Below are 26,682 nucleotides of genomic sequence, written 5' to 3'. Positions count from 1 at the left end.
ATGCAGCCATTCCTAAGAAAAAGGTCCTTAACATTCAGCCTTTTTACTTGAGAGGTGATACCACAGCCCCAAACAAAGATGTGCGTCGGTTGCAATTCTGTGCAGAAAACCTCAAGATTGTGGTTGCAGCTGCACAGCTCAGCTTCCTGAGGTCCTCAGCTCTAGCTTAAAAGGAAACACAATGTGGGTGCAAATGCCAGTGTGAAGATCTGCAGGTAACACCTAGTGAATCGTCAAAAGCCAGAGGGACGGGAATTCATTGCCCCGCACGCCCTTTTACCACCCCCAGCAGTATACACATCACGTGGGAGAAATCTTAACCAGTGTAAATATATGCAGGCTGTGGCAGCCAGGCTTTCCTAAAAATGAGAGAGGAGTCCCAGTTAGGGGAATTGCAGGCCTGAGGCATTCAGCCACTCCACCAATTGGCTACTGAAGCAGCACCGGTGGACATTACAAGACTGCAACCAAAGAACTGGCTTTAAAAAAACCCTAGCCCCTCCTGCATAGCTTCTTGGCCCTTGTTGCCTTCTCCAGCTTGCCAGCCCACTATGCGGCAGTGACAGGTTTCTTATGCCCTTGGGCTCTTTTCCACCAACAATGAACAGCTCCTCCTGTTAGTGGGCCCTCTGCACAATCTCTGATTTGCAGGTAATGGTCAAAGATCTTTGCTCTGATTCTTCTAGCAGCCTTGCCCCTTGACAGGCTCCCCTGGCACTTTCTACCACTTCCATTCCCTGGCCTGCTGCTCCTCCAGCTCCTAAGCATTCTGACATTTTTTTCAGAGCCTTCTCTGTACGTACTCCCAGTTCCCTTCTATTCTGTCTCCTCTTCCTTCATCCACAAATTTCTTCTGGGCCTCATTTACCCCTGTGCCCTTCTTTTGATTTTCTTGCTCCAAGCATCTTTTTTTTAGTTTCTCTTAAGTCAGGGCACCCTCTTTCCAGCCCTCAGCCACCCCAGGTGAAGTTTTAATCCCAGCCAAACTTTACAACTTTTTCATCCCTCATGGAACTTGGACGGCAAACTGCCTTGCTCTCTGGACTTCACAGTCCATACCATCGGAGCAATTTAGCCAAACAGTGACAGAAGCTTCCATGTCACACATTTACATGTTGTTGTTGTTTAGTCATTTAGTCGTGTCCGACTCTTCGTGACCCCATGGACCAGAGCACGCCAGGCACTCCTGTCTTCCACTGCCTCCCGCAGTTTGGTCAGACTCATGTTTGTAGCTTTGAGGACACTGTCCAACCATCTCATCCTCTGTCGTCCCCTTCTCCTTGTGCCCTCAATCTTTCCCAACATCAGGGTCTTTTCCAGGTAGTCTTCTCTTCTCATGAGGTGGCCAAAGTATTGGAGCCTCAGCTTCACGATCTGTCCTTCCAGTGAGCACTCAGGGCTAATTTCCTTAAGAATGGATGTGTTTGATCTTCTTGCAGTCCATGGGACATTTACATACTGCAGTACAACTCACACTGACCCCATTTTACAGGTAATGCTAGGCCAACCAATGGTTTAGCAGCAACAAGCAATGAAACAATGGCTTAGCCCCACGTCGCACAGCAGCAATAGCAGAAGAATACAGCAGCCACAATATTCGTTCTGGGATCCCACATGTTGGCTTGTTCACACTAAACCATGGTTTGGACCACTCGTTTCCATGAAGCCCCTTCCGATATTCTCACTCCAAGCGATCACTTTGCCATTTGGGGATTTCTTACCTTGTAGTAGCATTTCTGGCTGAAACAAGGGACCAAAAAGAGCTGAAGGCTCAAAAGAATTGATAAAAGTGCACACCTACCATATCCCAAGCCCTTACACAACTAAGAATACAACTGAAATAAAATAACAGTGACTATTTTATTGAACATTATTTAATACCATATCAAAACACCTTGACTAATAGGGGAAGCTTCCCTTCCCAAGCTTTGAATATTTTTTTTATTTTTTTATTTTTTTAAATTTTTTACTATATAAATACAGATACCTTTTCCTGCTTGGATGGAGGTCACCGGGGCAGGGGCTTTTTTTCTCATGGCTGAGGCGGTCTCCGCTTCGTGCTCAAATGTGGATCAGGGAGGAGTGTCTGTGTGTGTGTGTCTGTGTGCGCGCATTTGTGTGTGTGTTTTAATAAAAATCGGTTGTTTTTTGTTTTCCACACAGGGCTGAGAAAGGTTCAGGCATCTTAGCAGGACACTTGTGAGTGGCAAACAGCCCTTCAGAATATGCCCCTGAAGGTGCCCCAGAGTCAGGAGTTCAAACCAAGACTTACTGAGAGGAGGGAGGGGAGGGGGAAACCAGGGGACTTTTGGCAATGAAGGTGGGGGGTGTCCCTAGGTGAGGCAGGAGGGAGAAGAGAAGGGTCTCGGGAAATTTGGCTCCTCAACTGCCGGAGCGGCTCGTGCCAGGAGGCCAAGAGGACGCAGTCTTGTAAACATCACCAGGAACACACATCAGTTGACACGAAATGGCTGTTTTGTAAACACTTGAAAGACAAACCTACGACGCCTTCGAAAACGTGACAGAAAATGCCCTTTCCTCCGCAGGACGAGGGTAGGGGGCAGGCGTGGTGGGAGGGGGGGTCTGTTGTTTCCTCTTCCTTTTCCAAGGGGTGGAGGTGAAAAGGAGAAGGGGAGGGGGGCTGGGAAATCACCTTTTCAGTGCAAAAGTGTGACCCGCGTATGGCAGGAAGGGCCGAGTCCTTGTCAAATGGTGGGTGACTGTCTCATGCTCCGTTTGGCTAGCAACCAGGTCTGGCCCAAACATCATGGTGCCGCTGGGCGACGGCCGCCGGCTCTGGCACCGGGCACTCCTCTCGACCCAGGCTGGCGGCTGCCAAGGTGTAGCCCTGCAAGGGCAGCAGCTTCTCTTGGGGTGGGTTCTTGTCTGCCCTTTTAAGTTGAGAAGTTAACACAAGCCCCTCGCCCCCACTGTCGTCCCAGTGGGGTCCAGAGCCTGCTCAGAGGAGGTTGGGTGGGGGAGGGGAGATGGATGGCGGGACGACCTGTTGAGAGAAATGACAGGATCAATGATTGCCATGTGCACAGAGAAGTGAGCCCAAGTCGAGGAAAGCAAGTTCTTGACAACACCAACCCAGGGGAAAAACACATTTAACCCCCACAAAATAAGGGGAGTTTAAACTTAACACAAAACCAGAGTATTCTTCCATGTGAGATAAGAAATCCATTATGGGTATTCTTACAAATGTACCCCATGTTCTGAAATGGGTAAAATACCCTTTCAGTGAAAGAAAGAAAAAAGGAAACTTCCATACAGGAGCTTAATATCACAAATAGGTTGTTAGTCAAAAAAATTTTTTTATTTTTTTGTTTTATGGGATTTTTCCTGGAAATGGAAAATCTGGATTGAATTGAGGTTGCGGGGGATATAGGAGAAGCATCATGTAGATGCTATAAAAATATGCATGCAGAAGATGTGTTTTTAAACACAAAAGTAGTCTAGAAAAATTTGAGGGAACTGTTTCTGTGTGGCAAGGCTTTTTGTAAAATGTGGTTTGTCAACCCACCAAAGAGTGTCACCTTAACTGGTAGACAGTACATCAACATGATACCCTGAGAATATCAAAGGCCCCTCCTCATTGCAAAGAAACACAACACATACTTGCTTGGGCTTTTTTTCCACATTAATGAAACTCTGGCTTATTGCAGAAGACCCAATGCTACTTTTAGAAATAATTCTGAAAAATATACAGTCGACTGCAGGTGTCTTGCTTTTTGTTAACAGCACCATAGGCTGACTTAACTAGTAAACAGCTTGCTGATGACATCCCTGAAAGGCTCAGTAGTTTGTAGAAATGTGTTCCATGTTTAAGTAGAGAAATTGACAGAGATTAACACATACAAGCAAATAAAAATCAGGGCATTTATGAGGGCTTGCAGCTTGTGCAGACAAGTCATATTCATCCACTGCAAAACTATTTCTGAATATCCTGGTTTTTACTCATCAATCAGATTTATCTTGTTGCTGGGCTGACACCTCTTTTAAGTTCTGTCAGCTTAATATGTTTTGGTTGTTTTAAAATTTCATCTATTGGGTAAAGAATGACGGGTTAGTTTTTATCTTTAAAATATAGTGTTGGATAAACTGATAGCGTTTGTTGATTGGTTGCACTCTGCTTGTTTTTTTGTAAACACAGCATGCTAAAACTTGGAAATAAATAGAAGTGTGGGTGGTGTTTTAAGGCTTCCAGATGTTTCAAGAGAAGCTTTCTAAGCAAAGCCTCACCTTGGGAGAGGTCAGCAAGCGTTGCCAGGGTCAATCCGAAGGGTGTTCTGGGCAGGATCTGTTCACTTCAAACCAGGAATCTATACAACTGAAGAAGAAAAGGTGGTTATTAGACTCCACAACAGGGGAATCCTTGAGGCCAAGTACCTGCCCTAACTCCACAAGGGGGTGGGGCGTGGATGAGTAGCAGCATGGCCACATGTGCCCAGCAGAAGGGGCTTGAGGAGGAAGAAGCATCCAAGGAATTCTGCGGGCCATATGAAGGTGCCATGGGGCAGGTTTGGCCATTTGCAGGAGCCCTGCTGTCCCACAATGGAACTATACGGGGAGAGATTGCTGAACCCAGGTCTTCTTCATACTCTACCTCTTATGGTAAATGCACAGGCAGGGCAGCCGGGCTATCGTGTCCCCCTGCAGGAGTTCCTCCAGGCAGATGACACACTCGCCTGCATCCTTTGTTAGGACATCATCTGCAGGGGGGAATGAAGGTCAGAGAAGGCGGATGAGCAATGAGGACCAGGCAGAAATGGGTTTCTACCCTCCTGTGCCACCTTGACAACCAGCCTCAAGAAGGAGATTGTAAGGACTCATAACAGAGACAGAATTTCTCACTCCTGGATTTGTCCATGGGCTAATGCTACAAAGTCCCTCTTCTCATGCAACCTTGGTCTTGCAGAGAGCATGCCTTCCCCTACACTGCAGTTCCACAGGTAGTCATCTTGAGCCCAACAGTGGCCATATTGTAAACAGTCACTTACTCGTTCATTTGCGCAGATAAAAATCGTCTCCAAGCCACCAAGCAGGAGAGATCCCCTCTCTCTTTTAGGGCACCAAATGATTACCACCAGCACATCTAGATAGGTGAGTTGGGGACACGGGCTGGCTTCTTTGTACAGATCTTGAATGTGAGAGCCAACTAATTTGTTCCTGACCGCTCTCGGAGGGAGGACCTTACGAAAAGGCAATGGGATATCTGTCTTGAGACTTGGGACCTAGTCCTCATAGAGATGGTAAGCCTGTGTCTAGGTTCAGACTACAGGTAGAGCTCATGTGGTGGACCATAAACACTTCCTTGAGAAAAGGCATGCCTACCCACAGAGAGTTAGCATGTCAGGGTGGCTTGCTTCTATTCTAGTTTTTATTACTACATTGCTAGTCTCAAAGACCAATCTTGCTCACGCTACAAGAAGCATCCTGCTGAAAGGGAAAGGAAAACAGAACTCAGAGGGACCAAAGACGGTGGTGTGTCTCTCCAGACACATCTCTGGAAATTGCTGAGGTTAACAGAAGGTTTGTTTATGATCACGAAATTGGAAAAGGGAATAACCCAACTGCTACCTACAAAACAAACAATGATTGTGCTGTATGCTTTAGGAATAAGACATCCAAGCCAAAGGAAGTCACAGGCAAGTGCTAAGAGAAAAGCCCAAGCAATATTTTCACACTGATTATCATTTCAGCTTATTAGTCACTTTACCCATGTCTTAAAACATCTTGGAAATAGTAGTAAACAAAATAATTAAAAGCAAAACAAGATTATTGTACTATGAAAAACAATCCCTCTGTCCAACCAACCACACAGAGCACCCCCAAGGGGAGGAGACACCCATCAACTGCTGTCAAATAGCACTCAAATGCCTGGGAAATGTCTTTACCTAGTGCTAAAAAGATACCAGTGTTGATGGCAGGAAAGTTTTCCAGGAAGAACATTCCATATACCCTGGTGGGTGGGCGCTACTAAAAAGACCCATTCCCTCCTCATCACACTCTGGACAGCTTATTATATAGAGAAGTTGCACTTTCTTGAAAATCTGATTAAATGTAATTCAGATATCATGACAAACCATTGTTATGGAAGACTAAGCACGGTTTAGTGTGATGTCTGAATTGGATATCACACTCCTACTGCAATCAGAACATAACATTACAAAGGAGTGTTTATTTTGCAGAACTCATTTTGATTATTCACTCCTCTTTTCAGGAACACTCACTCTGGGAGGCTGCTGCTATTGTGCTCTCCAACCAGATAAGCTGACAAAAACTAAGAGGATCCAGAGCAAAAGCGGTAAAAATCACTGTCTGAAACATTAAGCGGTAACATTTCTCTCTCTTCTTATATGCAGAGTCTGCATGCTAAAATAGAAATTGCCACCTGCGCTTGCCATGCTAAAAGCACCTTTTGTGCCACTGCACTAGTTAAGTGTGCATAAATCTAATCATGTAATTCTTTAGCTCCTTGGAAGCCGGTGAAGATCATTACTCGGTTGACAGCCCTAACAAATAGTGCAATATTCTTCTCCTCTGGAAGCCTCTGAACTAAACGCAGGCCAAAGAGGCTGCTAGGCTGACACTGAGAGGCATCAAAGGAAACCAGCATCCCACTGTCTGATGCCTGGAGGCAGTTCTGTGAAAGCCCTCCTTTGCTTCACAGCTCCAAAAATAGGCAACAAAGGTGAGGACAAGGGGGGGGGGGCACTGGATGAGTTGCTAAGCACTGCAGTTCTGCTGTTTCCACAAATCCCCTGCCACTTTTCCCACCCCCACCCCGCTGCCTGACCTGACACAACCCTGCGTAAGAGCAGTCTGAATGCATGGTAAGGGCTTATTGGGGTAGTGGGGTGGGGTGCTGAAGAACAGGGATCCTCATGGTGGGGAGGGCAGCAGAGAAGGCAGCTTGGATTTAATCTTCCAGCACCACTGCGTAAGGTGCACCATCTCTGGCTATGCTCAATTTGGCAGGCTGAGAAATTTCTGCGTGGGGAGGGAGTGATGGAGCTGCCTTCCCTATCACAGGCTGCTGTCAGGCAGGCTGGGGAAGGCCCAGCTGTGATGCAGAGCGACCAGCTCCTCCTCCTGACCTGATTTCTAGCTTGCAGCCTCAGGAGCTGCCTGGCGCCGTCTCTGCCAGCACAGCCTGGGCGGATCCTGTGTAGCGTCAGGGACACTGGGGGACTAATGCAGCCTGGCACCGACAGCTTGGAGCAGGTGCCGGTCAAGCCATTGCCCCCCCACACCCCGGTTGCTGGGCAGGCCAGCTCATCACTCCTGGGGGGCAGGAGAGAGCAGCCAGCCCCCTTGCCTTGCTGAGAGCCAGCTGAGCTGCAAAGCAGTGACTGCAGCAGCCCTGAGCAAAGCCTGCACTGCTCTCTGTGTGAGAAGCAGAAAGCAAGCGAGTGCCCTGAGCAAGGAAAGCGGGTCACTGGCTCTGCAAAGGAGGCTGAAGAAATCACCTGGGGTTCTTGGTCTATACCAACCATGCATGCATGCACACTCACCCACCCAAGCGCTAGACTACTGCCTTTGCTCCAGCAGCAAAAGGAGGGCAGTGCATGCCCACCCCCCACAATGAGCTCACAATCAACACTATCTAAGAACAGGATTTGATACCCAGTACATAAAAGCCTTCTATTGTAGAGTTTCTAGTCCTTATGGCTGCAGAGTTAATTCAGAAGAATTTAAGCAGGTGTGGGGGAAATCCCAGAAACTCAGTTTGCATCTTTTGAGAGTGCATTGCATAAAAAATGGCTTGAAAGTTGCTGAGAAAGGTGAGCTGGTTAAGAACACAAGGTGGCAACAGGCAAGTCAGATGGGGCTCAAAAGCCCCCACGTACCATTGTAGGAGAGGCGGGGCTTGCTCAGACACATGATAAAGTGCATTTCCATTTCGTCGGAAGCCACGGATTTGGAACAAATGGGGCACTTGAAACCTACAAAGGAGCAAAAGAGAAGGGCATGCGGATTAGAGAGGGATGTTGACTCTGACACCATCTTAGGAACACAGGAAGCCGCCTCCTGCCAAGTCAGACCTGACATGAAGTTAAAATCTCACTGAGGTCACATGTACTAAATGTCAGGCAACCCTGTAAGGGAAGGTGCAGCTGAAAGAGTGCCAGATTTGACTTCCATAACCAAACCAAACCCTTTCTCAGCCCTATCTGGACACGTCAAGAGTGACCCTGGGACCTTCTGCATACGAGCAACTGCTCTGTAATCATTTTCTTTGTGGATGACTTTGTAACTGTATTCCTAACATGCTCAAAAACGTCTCATGGGCCAGGCCCTCTCCAGCCTGGCATCTTTCTACCACAGAGGGAAAGAACGTGCACCTCCCAAGAAATGCCTCTGCGCTGCCCTTCGGCCGTGTGAGACAAACAGCTGCAGTCAGAGGGCACAGGAAGGAAGGACGGGACACGGAAGGAGAGAACTCTGGAATATGCCACAAGGCTTTCCTGAAAAACAAGAAGCAAGCAAGCGCAATCTTTTCATGCTCACGTATGAGCAAAGGCAGCACCTGATCCTGGATGCCCCCTATGAATGTTTCCAGAGAATTAGCCTAAGCTAAGGGGTTGCAGCAAAACTAGAGCCTTGAAGCATTTTAAAGACAAACACATTTATTGCAGCATTGTATTTAAGGGGTGACAAGATGCTCTGTTGTTTTCTCCCTGAAGAACCAGGACATATGGCTGGCCTTTGCCCATGAAAGAAGTTTAGTGCTCCTAGGAGGAATATTAGCAAGACAGGTAGAAAATAAAGTCACATTACGAGTCTTACAAATATCTCTATTTCTTACCATGAACATATATACCATAAATCTATATCAGGCCTACACAATTGGTGACGCACCAAGCAATTCCCAGCTTATCAGGGGACCTACAAATCTCCAGTGTTTGCTGTTTTCCTGGACTAGGATCACAGGATAGTTGCCAAATACCTGGTGGGCCACAATACATGACTGATGGGTTGTGTCTGTCTTTATGGGTTGTGCAAACTGTGGAGGCGTATTTTTCCCTTTAAGTTTCCCTTAATAAAAATATTTTGGAAAACTCAAATTCATTTCACATAAACCTACAAAAGAGACATGAACTAGAAACACACAAAATAAAACAAAAAGTAAACCTGTAGTGCAGTACTCATTTTTATTGTGAATGCCTCACTTGAGCTGGGTCTAGAGATGAACATTCTTAGTTCAGTCAGAAGCAAAATTAAATGTGTGCTTCCAAGAAAACAACAGCAACCCCCTGCATTCAGTTGGCTACAGAAATTTTATGCTTTTCTATCACACATGGAACATAGTACTGCAATGGGTCCAAAAGTTTGCCTCTTGGACACACATCTTTCTCCAAGTGAAAAAAAAAAAGCTTCAGCCTGTCAAGTCCCCAGCCTAAGAAAGAAATTGCTGGACAAGCTCCCAAATGGGAACTTACTCCTAGTACGGGACCAGAGGAACAAGAGTAGAAAGAGCCAGGGCAGGTTAAGGTTAACACCAAGGACTGTCAATCAACGCAGTACAGTGGTACCTTCATACACTTCAGGTTACATACGCTTCAGGTTACAGACTCCGCTAACCCAGAAATAGTACCTCAGGTTAAGAACTTTGCTTCAGGATGAGAACAGAAATTGTGCTCTGGCGGCGCAGCGGCAGCAGGAGGCCCCATTAGCTAAAGTGGTGCTTCAGGTTAAGAACAGTTTCAGGTTAAGAATGGACATCCGGAACGAATTAAGTACTTAACCCGAGGTACCACTGTACAAATAATGGTTTCTGATGCCAGGTGCCCTGAGTGAGCACAGCAGGAACTGCTCACCTTTATGCCATCTTATGCCTGTCACAAACTGCCAAGGAAACAACTCCCTGCTTCCTTCACCCATGCCCCCCAAGGAAGTGTTCTGCATGTCATAAGCCTTTGGAGGCAATGGCTAATGTCACCTGGGAACCTTCAGAGATAACACCCAGCCTCAGCCTCAGCTGGATACCCTCAAGAGCCTTAGAGCTGCAACTCCCATCATGGCCTCAGCTGGAGGGCACCAGGTTGGGGAAGGCCACTCTAAATAATGCTAATCCATAAAGCTACCCCTTTCTGCAGCTATGTAGCAAACATGGACCCATCAGGAACTTCAGTTTTCAGGAACTCAGAGATGTGGGGCAAGAAAGTGGGGATTTCTACAAACTGAGCCATGGGAGGCTGTTTAAATATATTTGTTACAATTTTGCAAGATCAATAGTTCCTCTAGCTGTGGGATAATGAGGAAGGTCTGTTCCCGTTTTAAAAGCCCTCATTAGGATGTGTGGAAATAAGGGCTGCTAGCCAATTAAAGACTTTTCAGAAGATTAAATGCTCTGTTAAAAAGCAGACAATAACTTTGATTAGAATAATTCTGCATATCATAAAAGCTTTTGCATATTACAAAAGACTATGTTTACAGTATAACAGTTGAAAGTGTTTTAAGCTGTAAAAAAACCTTTTAAAGCTTTTAGTTTCTGTACACTTCTCGCAATATCTTTCCCTCTCTTTTTCATTTCACTAATACAGCACGTTTAAAGTGGTTCCAACAAATAAGCAAACTAGTTGCTTGCAGCTCTATTTATTACAATCTGCACTCCCCAATCAATTAAATCTCTACTAACTTATCAATTAAAGGGATATGAAAATGAGCCTGATCTAGAATTTTCCTTATGATAGCTCCAAGCCCAGTGTGTGTGTGCGCGTGTGTGTAAATGCAGTGTTCCCTGCACCCCTTAAAATCCACATTTCAGGATATGAATCTTGCGACAACTGTATGGTATACAGCTGTGGTTGGCAAACCTGCAGCATCAACTGTACTGCACTGTGCTTGATGCGGTATGGTTTTTTATGGTATATTTGCAGACATGATAGGGATCACCTGAGCAAAGTTCATGGATCACTCGCAGACCACAGTTGCACAAAAAAAGAGGTGAGCTCGAAAGGTGGTGAAGGTGAAGCTACACAGTTTTAATTCTTGAAGAAGCATTATTGGTGAAATACAGCTAACCCAGAAGTTACAACATGGACACCTAAGAGATGCTGAACACTTTCATGGCTGACATTCTAGACACCTAAGCGTCACACTGTACAGACCATTTTGACATGTTAGTGTTGCTGTTGGGGATATCATTTTCAGGGATGCCACAGCATCACTTGCAGCTACTCTAAAGGAGGCAAACATTTTGTTCCCGGTTCTCACACAGACTTGGAACATCAACAAGCCGGTGTGCCTCAAGACACAAAGTATTTCCATACCCTTTTAGAAGCAGGTTGCAGTCCAGGCTGATGCACACATTATGCCAGCCACGTAGCATTGAAAACAAACCTAAGCTGACGAGGAAGAGACAACTGACACGTGATACTGGCTTTCACCTGGGCAACCAGGAGCGGCTCGTTTCTGTCACCCAGCAACCATCCTCTATTTTTATAGCTCTGAAGCCTATCTTTTTCCTCCCAGATCCAAATGCAGATGTACACAGCCCTGAAAGCAACACACTTGCCTCAGTCCTTTTATTAATCAAGAAATCAACCAGTATGCAGACATGCAATCTTTTGGCACAAAGGTGGCTGGAGACAGATGCTGGCTGCCTCTGCCCTCAATGTCCTTGCTGCCCAGGCCCACCAACTCTATGGTGCTGAGGCCTCTATAGCTCCCCCCCCCCAAATGTCTGCTGGGATGGGACTCAGCCCCCCGCCCCCAATCTTAGAGGCCAGAGGAGGCTTGGCGGGATGTCACCCCCAATGTTGGGTGCAACTTGGTGCCTGTGCTGCTGCCATCTTGCTTAAAGTTCTGGTAAGGATGGCACTAGCAGCATAGACTTGGGAAGGCAAAATACTTGCTTTGACTTGATGGGCCTACTGGCGAGTCTAATTGCTGACTTAGCCTTATGCTACACTTGTGTGTATTATTAGGGCTTGCCAATAGGAGGCCATGCATAACATACCACTCTTGACATCCTCAAGGCCTCTGAGTCCCTACAAACTCACTGCCCCCTGAGTCATGAGGTGTGTAAGAATGGCTACCCCTTTGTCCCCTGAGAAGTACAAAGATGCTGAAGGAGCAACTTGGAAGATTGACCCTCTTTCCCACTTCAGCTCTATCTGCTTTTCAAGAAACAGATTAATTCTTCTGGTTCCAACTTTTATCCAGATCAATTGGAAAAGTAAAGTCTGTCTCTCGGTGGTGGGCTGATCTGGGATTTTATTTTGATTTTGGGGCAGGGCAGGGAGAGAGAGACATGATCAGAGGGTGGCAGCCACAGCACCTGCAACAAAATCCAAATTTATATTATCCAACTCCTGGTGTACATGCATATTTTGCTAACTGTGCGTTAATTGTGCCCTCAAGCCCTCAACATCCTCAAACGCAGTCTCCAGCCCCTTTTTTTGTCTCAGGATTGTTGCTGGACTAATTGCAGAAGTGAAACAGCCGTTACCAACAAGGTCTGTGAGTTTCAGTTCCCACAGCATAACCAAGTGCAGCTGGAGCATCGGATCTGTGAGAGTGATTTTGGGATAAGCATGCAGAGTGCATGGCTAACTACCCACCACCACCATTTACCTGTACATTTTATTTCAGGATAAGCTGCCTTGACTTGTCAGACTATGACTCCCAACTCCTGCTTCCTTGGAACATGCAAAGAGGTGTGAGCAGTCCAAGAGCAGGAAAGGAGATTCCCCTCAAAATGGGAGGGAAAGAGCATCCAAGAGGTGAAAGCTCAGTGCTGCTTTCGCCTGAAGTGCAAGTTCAAACAAAGGCTGCTCATTCTGCCACAAACTGGGATCGGGACACAGGATAAAAATAAGGATGCACATACTCTTTTTAAAAAAGCCAACAGCCCATGTCAACAGCATGCTATATTCCCCTAAGGGCAGGGCTAGGACGCTGCTTTGACTGACACCCCCAGGTGATGAGCACAGGCTGGAATGCTGGCCAGTAGCCCAGGGACAAGGTCTTGGCATGCCCAGGCAGTTTATTTAGGTTTTGCACAGTGGTGCCATCACAGCCACCACCACGTGCATACAGCCCACAGCAATGCTGACCTTTCTTTGGCCTCTGAGCAGGAAAAAGCCATGGTGCCGTGATATGATGGTAAAGGAGTCATCTGCTAAAGGAGTCATCTGGAGATCTCCATGATGGTCTGCACACCATACATTTCTTAAGGGATAATTTTAAAAGCCCCCCCTGGATCAGACCAATGGCTTGGCGAGTCCAGCATCCGGTTTCCTACAACGGCCGACCAGATGCCTATGGGAAACCCAGAAGCAGGATTAATCATGCTTGTTGACAACCAGATGCACAACACTGGATGGCAGACTTACATTTCAACAAATCATCCCTTTGGCAGTACATCCCTTGTCACGCTTAGGGACACTTCTGATCATCCTATCTATTGTCAGCCCTTTACAGCAGAAATACACACACAACCCAGTAGGTACCTTTCTGACTTAGGTAAACAACTACAGGCGAGACCCTGTGTCACAGCTCAGTGTCGAGAGCATACTGTTGTGTCGCAGGAGTGGGTAGAAGATAGATTTGGTTCTGCTATATATTTAATAGATTTATTTTCTGCTTCTCAGCTACAGCCCTCAAAGTAGCTACCAGTATTTACAACTGGCCCACTCCCTGTTGAACTTTCGGTGTTTTACAGATTTATTATTATTATTATTCCAGCAGGCATTTTAACTGAAGTCTGATTTTAAAGTTTTAACTGATTTTTACCTTTTCCATACTGTATTCGTTGTACGCTGCTTAGAGACGATTGCAGTTAAGCAATATAAAAATCGCTTAAATAAATTAAGAAAAAATCCTTATCCCATATACCAAGAACCACATGCTCATCACTGAAGCAGAAGCTGGCCTCTGACATTCTTTCCCACAAAACTCACAGGGAAGTCACTCTTTCTCAGCCTAACCTAATTCATAGGGTTGTTGTGAGGCTAAAACGGAGAGAGGGAGAACTATGCATGCCACTCTGAATGCCTTGGAAGAAACATGAGATATAATAATAATCATAAATAATCGTGATGATCTGCCCTCCCCTGCTCTATAGCAGACACAACAAATGGATGCAAATTTCAGTGATTGTTGCTGTATTTTTATTGTTTTTATGTAAATGGCTAAGAGTTTTATCATGTATAAAACACTCATTTTAAAGTTATAATTGTATAAAGTGACCTCCAACTAAATAATGATAATTATGTGTACTGTATATATCTTCCTATATACATAAAAATGTAAGGTGCTGTCACATTCCATCAATAGGTGGCTATTTTAACTGCAGCATGAAGATTATTATTAAAATGTGTATACTGCCCTGGACCAGCAGGTCTCATGGCGGTTCCCAAGATAATAACACAATATGAAAGCACAAAATTAATAATCAAAATAAAAACAAAAACAACCCAATAACACACCCCCCCTATGCTGAATGTGTGCAGCAACATTACAGCATCACCCATAAGAATTACAGGCTCAGGCTAACCAGATGCCTGTGTGACAGGGGCTGTGCGCAGACAGGTAATCTGTGATGCAATAAGTGATCAGCTTGTTGGGAAAGAGCAGGCAAAAGAAAGCCTTTTCCAAAGATGTGATGGTGATTAAAACGGGCCATTTTCTCCACCAACGGGATCTGGTTTATGAGCGAGAGATCTGAGGGAGCTTACGAAGCTCACAATTGTTTTGTTGCTCTGGGACTCCCTGCCTGGGCAGGAGATCTGTGTTGATATTGCAGTGGAAAGCCAGTAAGATCTGTGTGTACTAAAAGGCTTTTGACCTTTTAAAAGCTTGACTGTACTACATAGGCCTTTTTACATCAGTATCAAATTTACATTTTTTATGCTGGTATTTGGTGGTTTTTAACCTGCTGGCTCCTTATTCTTATTAGTTTTCTTGCATTTTGTGCTTCTCACGTTAACCACCTTGGATTGTAAAAGGAAAAGGACAACAAACAGGGCTGCTGCAACAAGGCACTGAATCTCACCCCATGCCCCTGCTTGCAGTAACTTAAGTCTCATGCCCTTTATGCCCCAGCCCTTCGCCAACACCTTTCTCTCATTCAGTACTAAATCTGGCTGCAAGTCCTTCCGGGTCAGAGATTCATATTGCCTAACAGATCCAGATCTTGTTACAGGCCACTGTCAGCCCATTAGGGACAAAGGTAATTCAGGAAATTATGGACCTGTTCATCTTCTGTAACAAGGAAAATACTAAGCACACAGCAGAGAACAAGTAATTTGTAAACAAGGGGGTTGGGGGTATACTGCGCAATCGGCTTCATTTTTTAAAAAAAATATGTTTATTTTATAAGAGGTAACTTGATTGACTAAGAAAGGACAAAATATACACAATAATTAACATATTAAAAGAAAGAGGATCTAAGAGGATTGGTGTGGATTTTGTTATTTTTAAGCATAATATTCTGAGTAAGCAATGGGGAGAGGGAGGGCAGAGAAAAGAAGCACCAGCACCCTGTAAAAATAGAATTTATTGATATGCCAGACAGCTCAAGTTCAATTTCAAAGCAAACTGGTTTCCTAGAAGCCGTCATTTCCTGGATTCCCAATTCAAGGCTACAATAACTTTGTCATCAACTTATGGATGTCCCAACACCACCCATCCATCACAATCTTGCCTCCAGATGTTTTGGATCCCACTTGTCCCATATGAAGCTTGATCCATACACAGGAAACCTAACCCGATTTCCTGCTGGGGGCTGGCTTTCTTCACCTTCTGCAAGCTCTGTGTAATCCTAGCAAGCTGCTTTTTAAAAGTGCTGGACTAGAACTTGCGAGACCAGGGGACTTCCCTGGGTGACCTTGGGCAAGTCACTGCCTCTCAGCCTAACCTGCCTCACAGGGTTGTTGCGGGTATTAAGTGAGGAAGGGGAGAACCATGTATGTCACGTTGAGATCCTTGAAGGAAAAGGTGGGATATCTGTGCAGTAAATAAACAGTATGTTAGGATACCTTGCACTCTAAGTACTAAGCAAGGTGGGTCCCCTTGACTCAGGAACACAGCAGTGGTGATGCCCACATCTTTCCCATAACTTCTCCGCTCCTCCTTACTTCCAAACCAAGCCAAACCTGCATGGACCCCTGCCTCTGTGTGGAGAGGATCACACCTCCAAAAATAGCCAGAACAGCAGGGATCAGCTGTGTTATGCGAGCAGGCATATAATTTACTTCTCCATGGAAATCTTCAGTGCTGAACTGGAATCTTAAGCATGGATTTTTTGTAAAGGCCCTCCTTAGTGCGCAAAAGTGATCCAGTGTCATCTGATACATACACACTGGCCATAGCAGATCCATTCATGCACTTTGCATTACCTACACTTGCCCTCAAAACTGCAATGCAAGTTGTGACCACAGTTCAGTGTGGAATTAGGGTTGGCCAACCAGCACATGTGTTTACAACAGCACAGCAATGCAGACAGGAAGTGACCTGTATTTTGTAGGTCCCTAAGTGGCTGACTTCCCAGCCTCCAGGTGCCAAGCCAAGCAGCCAAAGCTGTCCATTATAGGCAACCTGAGGCATGCTGCTCTAAACCACTCTAGCAGCACACAGAAACAAGCCAAACATGAAATTGCTTTATCTATTTCAAACTGACAACTTATGGTACTCTTTCTCTATGAAGTAAGCAGCTAGGGAAGCTCACATTTATAAAATTACATTAAAATAATTTTAAAAGGGGTCTATGCTTTATTTATTATTACATTTTAATCTCACCTTTCCTCCAAGGACCTCAAGGTGGTTGTACATAATTCTCCCCCCTTCCCTTTATCTTCACAACAACCCTGTGAGGAAGGTCAGGCTTAGGGGATAGGGACAGGCGCAAAGTCATGGCTGAGTGGGGATTTGAACTCTGGTCTCCTGGGTCCTAGTCCAACACTCTAACTACTATGCCACACTGGTTCTGCCAGTACAATGTGTTTGCAGGAAGCAGTATCACACCAGGGAAGGGAGGGGAAAGAAAGGTAAGCAAATGAAGGGCATGTCTGGCTGGTGCTCAATAACATTGAGAAATGCATCTGCAAGGTTGTTGGCATTTTGTGGTGGGTGAAGAATGGTTGGTTCAACCTTGTTAAAAGGTTCAAAGCAGTGGCTTGATGGAAAAAGAAGATGCAGAATCTTTATCTCCAAAATAAATAAATGCTCCTAGAGAGTCAGGGGATATTTCTCCTCTCATGGAGGAAATGTTCAGCCAGCAGTGATGTGGCAGAAAGGCCACCACTGCCACAATTGTACTCAGGAAGCTCTCTTATATATTTTGCTTCTCATTCCTTTCAAACACTCCCCAGAAATCCCTCTGTGCACCATTAAGGTTTCAAATTCGCCTGGTGGGTAGAATCTCCCAGCTGCTGCAAATGCATCAACTACTTACAGAACTCTCATTCTTGAGACAAGAATAAAATGGCATCTGCTCAGCTGCCACCTGCTGAAAAAAGGTCCAAGGAGCTGCTCCACAAGAACTGAAAGGCATCCAGGCCATATTCGCACCACATATTTACAGGACTGCCGTATCACTTTAAACTGTTAGGGCGTCCCTCAAAGAATTATGGGAGGTGTAGTTTGTTAAAGGCATTGATAATTGCTCAGTTCTCAGAATGGTTTAACAATCCATCCCTCTTCAAAAGGAGCACAAAAACACACACACAGGGCAAACTAAGGAGGAAATTGCTGAGGTAAAAAATAAAATACACCCAATACAACCAAAACTGTAGTAACACCAATTGCGCAGAGGAGGAAGAACAGTAAAAATTGCCAACTCACAAAATGCACAGTAGGAAAGGCACATGGCCAAGAAAAGCAAGGCCACATCCACACCTCTAAACCGCTGAGCCTCTCAGGCTTGCCGATCAGGAGGTCGGCGTTTCGATTCCCCATGACGGGGTGAGCTCCCGTTGCTCAGTCCCTGCTCCTGCCAACCTAGCAGTTCGAAAGCACCCCAAAAAGTGCAAGTAGATAAATAGGTACTGCTTTGGTGGGAAGGTGCGCTGCTCTGGTGTTGGTGTTCCGTTGTGCCAGAAGTGGCTTAGTCATGCTGGCCAGATGACCCGGAACAACTGTCTGTGGAGCAGACAAACGCCAGCTCACTCAGCCTTTAAAGCAAGATGAGCACCGCAACCCCAGAGTCGTTTGCGACTGGACTTAACTGGCAGGGGTCCTTTACCTTTAATAGCACTTTAAACAGTCATGGCTTCCCCCCAAGAATTCTGGGAACTGTAGTTTGTTAAGGGCGCTGAGAGTTGTTAGGAGACCTCATTTGCTGCACAGAACTACAATTCCCGGAGTTCCCTGAAAGAGGGATTGATTGTTAAACTACTCTGCGGATTGTATCTCTGTGAGGAGTCTCCCAATGTGCTCATTTGATTGATGCTGTGCTGTACTCAGCCCATGCAGGGTTCGGGCCTAAATGTTTTACAGATGTACATTCAAACCGAAAGCTGTACATTTGGATGGAACCAGGCAGCAGTCTTCAATCTTGGTTCAACATTATCTTAGAAAGATGCATCATTTGCAAAGCAGCGGTGTCTGTTTGGAGACACGCATGATACCGTATTCTGCCCAAATGCAACTTGCCCTCTCCAGGGCAGAAGCTGAACAAACTTCCTGAAGGTTTGCAGCAAAGGTGAGCTGCTGCCAAAACCACTTCAACAGCTACCACTCATGATACCAAGGCCTCTCTGTTGCCAGATATTTGTGTTTAAAAATGAATGTGTACTTCATAAAAGTGGAAAAATACAGCTTTTTGTATGAGCATGTTGCTTTCTGCAAGGCAAGCAGCCCATCTGAAGGTTGGGGAGAAGTGTAGCAAGATTGCCATTAGGCGCGACAAAATGAATGTATTGTCGCACACATAGCAAAGCTGGGCTTTCACTGCAGGAGTCATGTCCCCCTTCCATATTATGTCTACCTTCAGCCTGAAGAGTCCTTGGCCAGAAATGATGTGAGTCGTAGTCCCATCTGGAGGGCCAGAGGTTCCCCAGCCTTGCTTCATAGGAAGAGCCCCGTCTTAAGATGAGGGTTGTGACTCTCTAAATGAGGCAATTTTTAGAAACGGTGGTATCTGGCACACCAGGTGCAGCCAATGAGTTCACAACAAACAGGTAATGATCAGCTTGCAGCTTCTCTTGGCAGGCTGTTCATTTCCTTTCCCATAGGAAGTATTAAGCCGCACACACAAGCCGCTGCTTCCTGCAGAGCACAGATGCTGAAAACAGAAACCCCAGAAACGGCCTTGCTATGTGAAAGTAGATGACTCCTGTCTCCTTTCTTTTTCTGCCAAGGACACTCCTGCTGCCTCCTGCTCCACATGCAACCCCTTCTTCCAAGCAAGGAAATGCACAGCTATGCCAGTGGTATACCCATGTTTCACATCTACTTCACAAAGCCTTTATATTTATTTATTTATTTATTTATTTATCCATCCATCTGATTTCTATCCCACCTTTCCTCCAAGGAGCTCAAACTGGCATGCCTTCGTTCCCCCACCCCCACCCCATCCCAACAACCCTGGACAATGACTGGTCCAAGGTCACCCAGTGAGCTTCACGGTTGAATGGGGATTTGAACCCAGGGCCTAGTCAAACACTCCAGCACTATGCTACACCAGCTTAGCACTCTTCAGCAAATGTGCTTTTGATGGCTGGCTGCGTGTGTGTAGCTGAGAGGTTGGACACCCCATATAAAGTTAGAATTCTGCACGTTATCTTGATGAAATCTATAACTTGATTATGCACCAGCAACCGAATCCATTCTCTAAATACCTATCAGGAAGGTATTTACCTCCTTCCTTTCTTCTATAGAACTCAAGGCAAACTATCCAAGGGTTTTCTAGCAGAGGGAATTATAGAGTAGAGCACCATGCTGCAGAGGCTGCCAAAACAATGCTGTAGAATGGACCACTAGACGTGGGGGATGCTGAATTTTAGCAGCACCCAGGGTGACACTGGAATTTGAGAGCCCAAAGTCCACCACTGTTTCCAAGCAATCACCCATCCCAGAAGCTGACCAGACCTGGCCTACAGTTGCTGCATCACGGGTCTTCAGATCATGCCCTGAATCTATAAGGAAGTTGGCACACTGTACATAAACAGTGGTAACTATAAACAATAATAACAGTGCCCTTTTCACATCCAGACCCAAGGCCAACCCTCTCTCCTGAGACCCATATCCATTCACATCTCCAATAACACCACCAGCCTTGGTAGTTACACAATAAGAATACATTTTTAAACAAAGATAACAGCTTGGATCCAAAGGTGCCCTTCCATTAACCAAGAGAGCCTCTTCTACTCACAGAAGGGCTGTTTCCAACTTTGCGAAAGGCTGAGAAGAGCCACTGCAAGTCCAGGGAAGTTATTCTCTGCCTGTGTGCTCCAGCCTTTGCTGTGCTGACTGGGGATGATGGGAATTGTGGTGCAGAACAGCTGGATGGCGGCGGGTCGGTGAAGGCTGGTGGAAGGTCTTGCTCGAGAGAAGACTCCATACAAGTTCTTTTTTAAAAGACCTATTTATGGCTCACTAGTGTGCATATGCGGTTTCTTGTACTGTAAAGCAATCCCCAGTACACCACAGTGCAGAAGGCTAGGTTGGCAAGTGTCTCTTCCACTTGTCCAACAGCTCAGCACAAGGAACCACCATTGATCGCCTCAATGGTGATCACAAGGCACTTGCGGGTCTACGACTGGTTTTGCGCACTCAAACCTCCAATGCAAGGTTAGCAGAGCTTCCATCAGAGCAATGCTAGGATCTGGAGCCACACCGCTCTACACCCATAAGCTTTCAGTTACAATGGAAGTTCAGGCCTTGCTATATCTCTGTGCAATGAACCTGCATGGAAGCAAGGCATCTCTCTTGGAGGTGGTGCTAGCAGCTCCCCACCTCCACTCCTAGATGCAAGAGGTCAAGCTGCGGCTGCTTCATTCCTGCACTGCAGGGAGTTGGACTAAATGACCCTTGGGTGTCCCTTCCAAATCCACCATTTTATGGTACTTAGTGGTGAGGAAAATAAACTCCACATGGCTCAAAAGCACCACCTCCTCTATCAATTGTGTGGCCAAGCTCACAGGATGAAGCCCTGAAGGCAAGGTTGACCCAACTTCTGTTGCATACCATGGTAAATGGTATGCCTCAAACACACTGGCTCAACAGGTCAGATAATTAGTGTTTGTGTGTGCAGACTGTTCTTTTTCTTAAAACAGAGAGAGAGAGACTTCCCTTGTCATGCTACTCACTGGGAAGAAATGGCCATAACCGCTTGTCTGACAGCCTTCAAACTCACCCATATGGATCCACTACAACGCCTACTGTGACTAATTAAAAAACAGGAATGCTGCATTTTTGGAGGTCTGCTGTCTTATTAGCTAGATGTTCACCTCTGCCCCATTTCTGCTGCCACAGACATCTAAAGAAAAGGTTAGTTGGCTCTGAGCAAACAGATGTTGACCCAGCTCTAACTGCTGCTCAAGGAAGCCCCACCTAGAAACAGACAACAATTGTCAAGTGACTTTTCTCATAAGAGAAGTGCTAGATTGAAGACTTAGCTCCAAACACTGAGGCTAAGCCCTTGCAAAAGCCAAGCCAAAAGCCGAGGTGGGCTATGCTGTGCCTACCCAGCAGGAGGCAGCAATGCTTCTGAATACCAGATGCTGGAAACTGAAAGAGAGGGGCTCTTGTACTGGGGTCCTGCTTATGGGTTTTCTATAGGCGTCTTGCTAACCACAGCACAAACAGGATGCAAAACCACATGGGCCCCCTTTGGTCTGATCCAGCAGGCTCTTCTTATGTTCTTATGTTTAGGAAGGGCAATTGAGCAAGAGAAACCACCCTTGAAAAGTTGCTTGAACCCAGCTCTCTGCAAGGTCCATTTTAGCAATGAAGCCTCCTTTCAGGGAGGGGCTACCAGCTGTTTGGCTTATAAATAGCCACTTGCCTGGAAACCTGTAGTAAGCAACACACTTCCCTGGAAACGCTGGGCCCTCCACCTGTCTTCTAGGTCACAAGTGACTAAACTTGGGCATGTGCAGGCAGGTGAACTACAAGTTTGCAGGCTGTTCTCTTTTGTCAATTTATTGACAAGGCTGAGTTTGGGGAGTCCACCAAAGTGACTGATAAAGATGCTTGAAATGGGGGACTGGGAGTTAGTCTCCCAGGCAAAGAATCAAGGAGTAGTAACTAACTCAGGCTTTCAGGAGCTTGATGCAGCAGCCTTGCTGAAGCCAAACTGGTCTGGGGCTGGTCAGCACCTAGGTGGGAAACCCTGGGGAACCCAGGCATGCCACTTTCAGTAAATGGGGAAGAGCTGTAGCTCAGAGGTAGACCATCCGCTTTGCACATGAAAGGTCCCAGCTTCAATCTGTAGCATCAGCAGGTAGGACTGGGAATGCATGTTCCCCATCTGAAACCCTGGAGAGCTGCTGCCGGTCAGTGTCGCCAATACTGATGGATCAACAGTCTGTCTGAGCTGATGTAAGGGAGCTTTTCATGAGTTTTCCAGAGTAAATTAATTAATAAAATAAAATAAATACCCAGGGAGGTTATAAGTGAATTCAAGAGCCAGCTTTCTGAATGCTACACAAGGCAGTGCTGCAATTACATCGCAAAGGAACTAAGGTTTTGTGGGAACTGTCCGCTGCTCTTTATCCAAGAACTTACAGCCATGAACACAGATATCTTCTGTCAGAGATGTAAAGGCAGCCAGTGAAGTGGAGATGAGTCCCGTGCGCTGTGACCTTCACAGTGCTCCCGCTCCCGCTCCCCCCTTGGAAGAAAAGCTTCCCCCTCTAGCAATAGGGTATCAAGAATATTGCAACACAGATACAGCCAAGCAGAAAAGCCCCCTGCTGTTCAGGGAAATATCAAGGTGATGGAAAGCATTAATTGGAAGATTAACCTAATTATCTGGACACAGAATACATGGGTTTTAAATAATTTCTCTCTGAGCTGCACTCTGTGAAGAAGACATCGTGGCTGTAAACAATCTATGCACTCCACTTGGTCCAGGCAATTATTTTCCAAACAATACATGATTTGTCTGTGCCAGCTGGTCCACAGAAAATTAGCATCAACTAACCACAAATCTGTACTGGCAAGTATAATATTTTGGTTCTGTGCATGTCTTGGTAGCGATACTGCTCTTGCAGAGGTGCAAAACACACAGACCAACTGAGACACCACGAATGGAGCAATATTAGAAATGGTAAAGCTTCTCAGTTATATGGAGCTCTTCTTTTGTAAAAACAGAAATATAGCATTGCTGCTCTTAAACAAGACAGGTCGTAAGGTTTGGAGAGGAACCTCATTAACTATGAAGGAATTTGATTGGCAAGGGTGACAAAGCAAAACAAAGTAGCAAATATATTTAACAGGGAAGAAGATGAGCTTGGAAAGCACCAGGACTCATCAGATTTGCTTGTATCATTTAGCCTAATTGATATTTTAATCAATTAGGCAGGCAACAGATAGATGACTAAAACATCTCGCAAGATGAAAGGGACTTCTTCCACTTCCTGACAGAACCTGGTTGCAAATTGCCTTGCTAGGAGGCACTGCTTCATCTTTACATCACTTGTTCCCTGCAGCACAGTGGAAGGGAAACTATGAACACACACAACAGAGTTTACCTCATGGAACCTACCAGGACTTGCCTCCAAGTTCACATGTAGAAGACAGGACTGTAAATCTCTGTACTCTCCATCCCAGATAATTTCTTTTCTCAGCTTCCCCTTAAAATGGCCTTCGCTAACCTGGTGCCTCCCCAGTTGTTTGGGGTGCTCACCTATCTAGAATTCTACCAGATGAGTTATCAAATATGTGTTCTACACACCTCTGAGGGCAGTAGGCCCAAATACCACTTTCCAAGGCCCCACAGATCTTATCTTCATTCTCTGTGTCTTGCATACTAACAACAAGTGTCCAGGCTCAGGTAATTTGGTAAGGAACAAAGAGTGAGATTTGAAAACTAAAATCACCCTCAGTTACCTACCATAACTTCTTAACAGCCTACAGAGGCCATACATTCCTGCAACTCTAAAATCTGTTCCAATTAAACACAGCCCTAAGTTAACATGCTCCACAAAAAAATCTGTTGGATCAGACCAAAGGCCCATTTAAGTCCAGTATCCTGCACATAATGGGTCATCAAGATGCCCGAAGGGAGCCCACAAGCTGCAAATCATTTCTTATATTGGTGAGAAAGCAAGTTACTACATTCCCCTTCTAGCTTTAATCCAAGACAGAGGGAGAGGGGGAGTGGGAGAGAATACAATGAAAGCCTGCTCTTTTCCCAAGAGCAAAAGAAAAATACTGTCCATTAATTAAGAGAACTACCATTTTTATCTTGTGAACTGCCCTGAGATCTTTGAAGGGCAGTATATAAATTTAATAAATAATAACACGGTCTGTTGGGCAGCTTTCTTTTGCATTGATAGGTGATGTGCCAAAGCCTCAGACCATACTTGCGAAACTGCCATAGCCAGCCATCCGTAAGAAAGGACAGGTTGTTACCTTAAGTCTCTCCACACCCCAGTAATCACTTCCTCAGCTGCTACACCAGACAAGTCACAGTGTCAATTCAACAATAGCTGGAGTGGAGTTCAACAGTTGAAGCATTACTGTTATTCTATAGTTGGGGTTAAATTATTGTTTGACAATTCTATTTGTACAGTTTTTATTAGCTTCCCTGGGCTCCTATGGGGAGAAAGGAAAGAAACACCACTTAAATAGTGGTGCATCTCCTTGTATGTCTAAAGCAGGCCCCACCCCAACCCTAAACAGAAACAAACAAACAAACAAACAGGTGGGCACTCCAAAGTGCTGCCTGGGCACAAACTGACCCAAAATCACTGCTGCTCCTGTCAAAAGGCTTATTTGCTGGTATAAACTTTTCAAAGATGAGCCAGTCATTTTATGAACCTATAGTGTGTCAAGGCAAGTACTGTAACAGTACGGCTCTATTCTGCCTTGGTTAGACCTCACCTGGAGTTCTGTCTCCAGTTCTGGGCACCACAGTTTAAGAAGAATATTGCCAAGCTAGAACATGTACAGAGTAGGGTGACCAGGATTTTTAATGGCCTGGAAACCGAGCCTTATGAGTGGTTGTGAGGGAGTTGGGCATGTTTAGTCTGGAGAAGAGAAGATCGGAGAGGTGATCTGAAAGCCATCTTCAAATATCTGAAAAGCTGTCATGTGGAAGACAAAGCAAGGTTGTTTTCTGCTGCTTCAGAAAGCAGGGACCCAAACCAACTGATTTAAATAACCAGGAAGGAGATTCTGACTAAACATTAGAAATAACTTTCTCATGATCAACAATGGAACAGACTCCCTTGGAAGCTGATGGGAGTCTCCTTCATTGGAGGTTTTTAAAGATAGGTTCAATGGCTGTCAGGGATTCTTGAGCTGTGATTCCTGCATTGCAGGAGATTGGACTGGATGACTCTTTGGATCCCTTACCATTCTATGATTGTATATTGTATTTAATGCTTTTTGGGACTTGTAAATGTGGTTGTATGCTGCATTGATATTCTACATACCATTTATAAGTACTTTCATAAATTATATAAACAAATGAAACCTACTTGCCAGGCCTTGAGCACAGGAATGCTTCTAAACATGCTCACAGTAAACCTTTCCCTCACCACCACCACCACCACCAAGCAAGGACAACAGCCAACCCCACCTTCTTTAAAACAAAGGACTCTGAATCTGCAGTCAAGGGCTTCAAGTGTCAGCAAACTTGACCCCCAGAACCTCCAAGCGCAAGACAAGTTCACCACAGATAAGCCTGCATCTTTGCTGCCTGCCTAATGGGACCCTGGCCTTGTGTTTGGGGCAAGAGGGAAGAAGGATGCATTTGGGTCCCCCTCAAAAAATAAATAAATGATGTTATAGATATGTTGCAGGGTGGTATTTCTTGCACAGTTTCACCTTCTCGTTTTCTCGGTTCCCCATGACTGTCTGAAAGGAGGCCCGGAAACAAGGCCGCGGGGACGAGCACACTCACCGCTGTGCGAGCTGAACCACCGGGGTCCGATGTGCAGAGGCAGCGCATCAGCCAGCGAGGCCCTGGACCCCAGGTAGAGCATCCCGTCTCTGTGGTGACCGCCTCCCGTCTCCTGGAAACCGTTGCCATGGGCGTAAGGGGTAGAGTCCGCGCCCGACCCACCGCCGGGACCCCGCTCCGAGTCTGCTCCCGCCGCGGCTGTCGTCGTGGTGGTGGCCCCCGCTGCAGCCGCCGCCGTGTAGAGGCCGAAGGGGACGCTGCCGGCGGCGGCGGGCTCCATGCCCAGCCCTACGCCCACGCCGGCCACGGAGCTGACGGAGCGGCTGCGCAAGCCCATGGCGGGCCCTCCGCCGCCGCCGCCCGCGCCCCGGTAGTGCCCGAAGTGGGGGGCTCCCCCGGGCGGCGGCACCGCGCTGTCGTCGCTCGACACGCCGGCCAAGGGCCCGCCCCGGGAGCGCCCCGTGGCCGTTGCGCCCGCCGTGCTCTGCTTGCCGCCCATGCCGCTGGCGGCGGCGGCGGCAGCGCCGTGGACGGGGAGGTCGAGCAGGGGCACCCGCGCCGGGGACTAGGAGCTAAAGCGGCCCCCGGAGCCGGGCATCCTCTCCCGGCCGTCGCCGCCGCTCCGGCCGCCGCCGCTCCTCCTTCGCTCC

General features: G+C 46.3%; 1 protein-coding gene across 1 annotated transcript; it reads right to left on the bottom strand.

Moving 5' to 3' along the window:
- Positions 1 to 1,841: 1,841 nt before the first annotated feature.
- ZNRF1 (zinc and ring finger 1) lies at positions 1,842 to 26,682 on the bottom strand. The gene is made up of 5 exons (XM_083751526.1): positions 26,033 to 26,682; positions 7,857 to 7,952; positions 4,610 to 4,715; positions 4,246 to 4,333; positions 1,842 to 3,004 (listed from the first exon to the last, which is right to left on the bottom strand). Exons 1-4 carry the CDS (start codon positions 26,529 to 26,531, stop codon positions 4,276 to 4,278), a joined length of 759 nt encoding a protein of 252 aa, XP_083607652.1. The 5' UTR covers positions 26,532 to 26,682; the 3' UTR covers positions 1,842 to 3,004; positions 4,246 to 4,275.

This window comes from Podarcis gaigeae (genome assembly GCF_964106915.1).
Source record: "Podarcis gaigeae genome assembly, chromosome: 8".
NCBI lineage: Eukaryota > Metazoa > Chordata > Lepidosauria > Squamata > Lacertidae > Podarcis > Podarcis gaigeae.
Note: the sequence above shows the minus strand (reverse complement) of the source record. Positions and strands in the feature narration are given on the sequence as shown.

Bases quoted from the DNA above. Each gene is read 5' to 3' on its own strand.
- ZNRF1 (XM_083751526.1), bottom strand. From the start codon at position 26,531: ATGGGCGGCAAGCAGAGCACGGCGGGCGCAACGGCCACGGGGCGCTCC. The intron at 7,953-26,032 runs GTGAGTGTGCTC...GCTCCTTTGTAG, and splicing joins GTGGTTCAGCTCGCACAGCG to GTTTCAAGTGCCCCATTTGT. The intron at 4,334-4,609 runs GTAGAGTATGAA...TTTCTTCTTCAG, and splicing joins CTGTGCATTTACCATAAGAG to TTGTATAGATTCCTGGTTTG.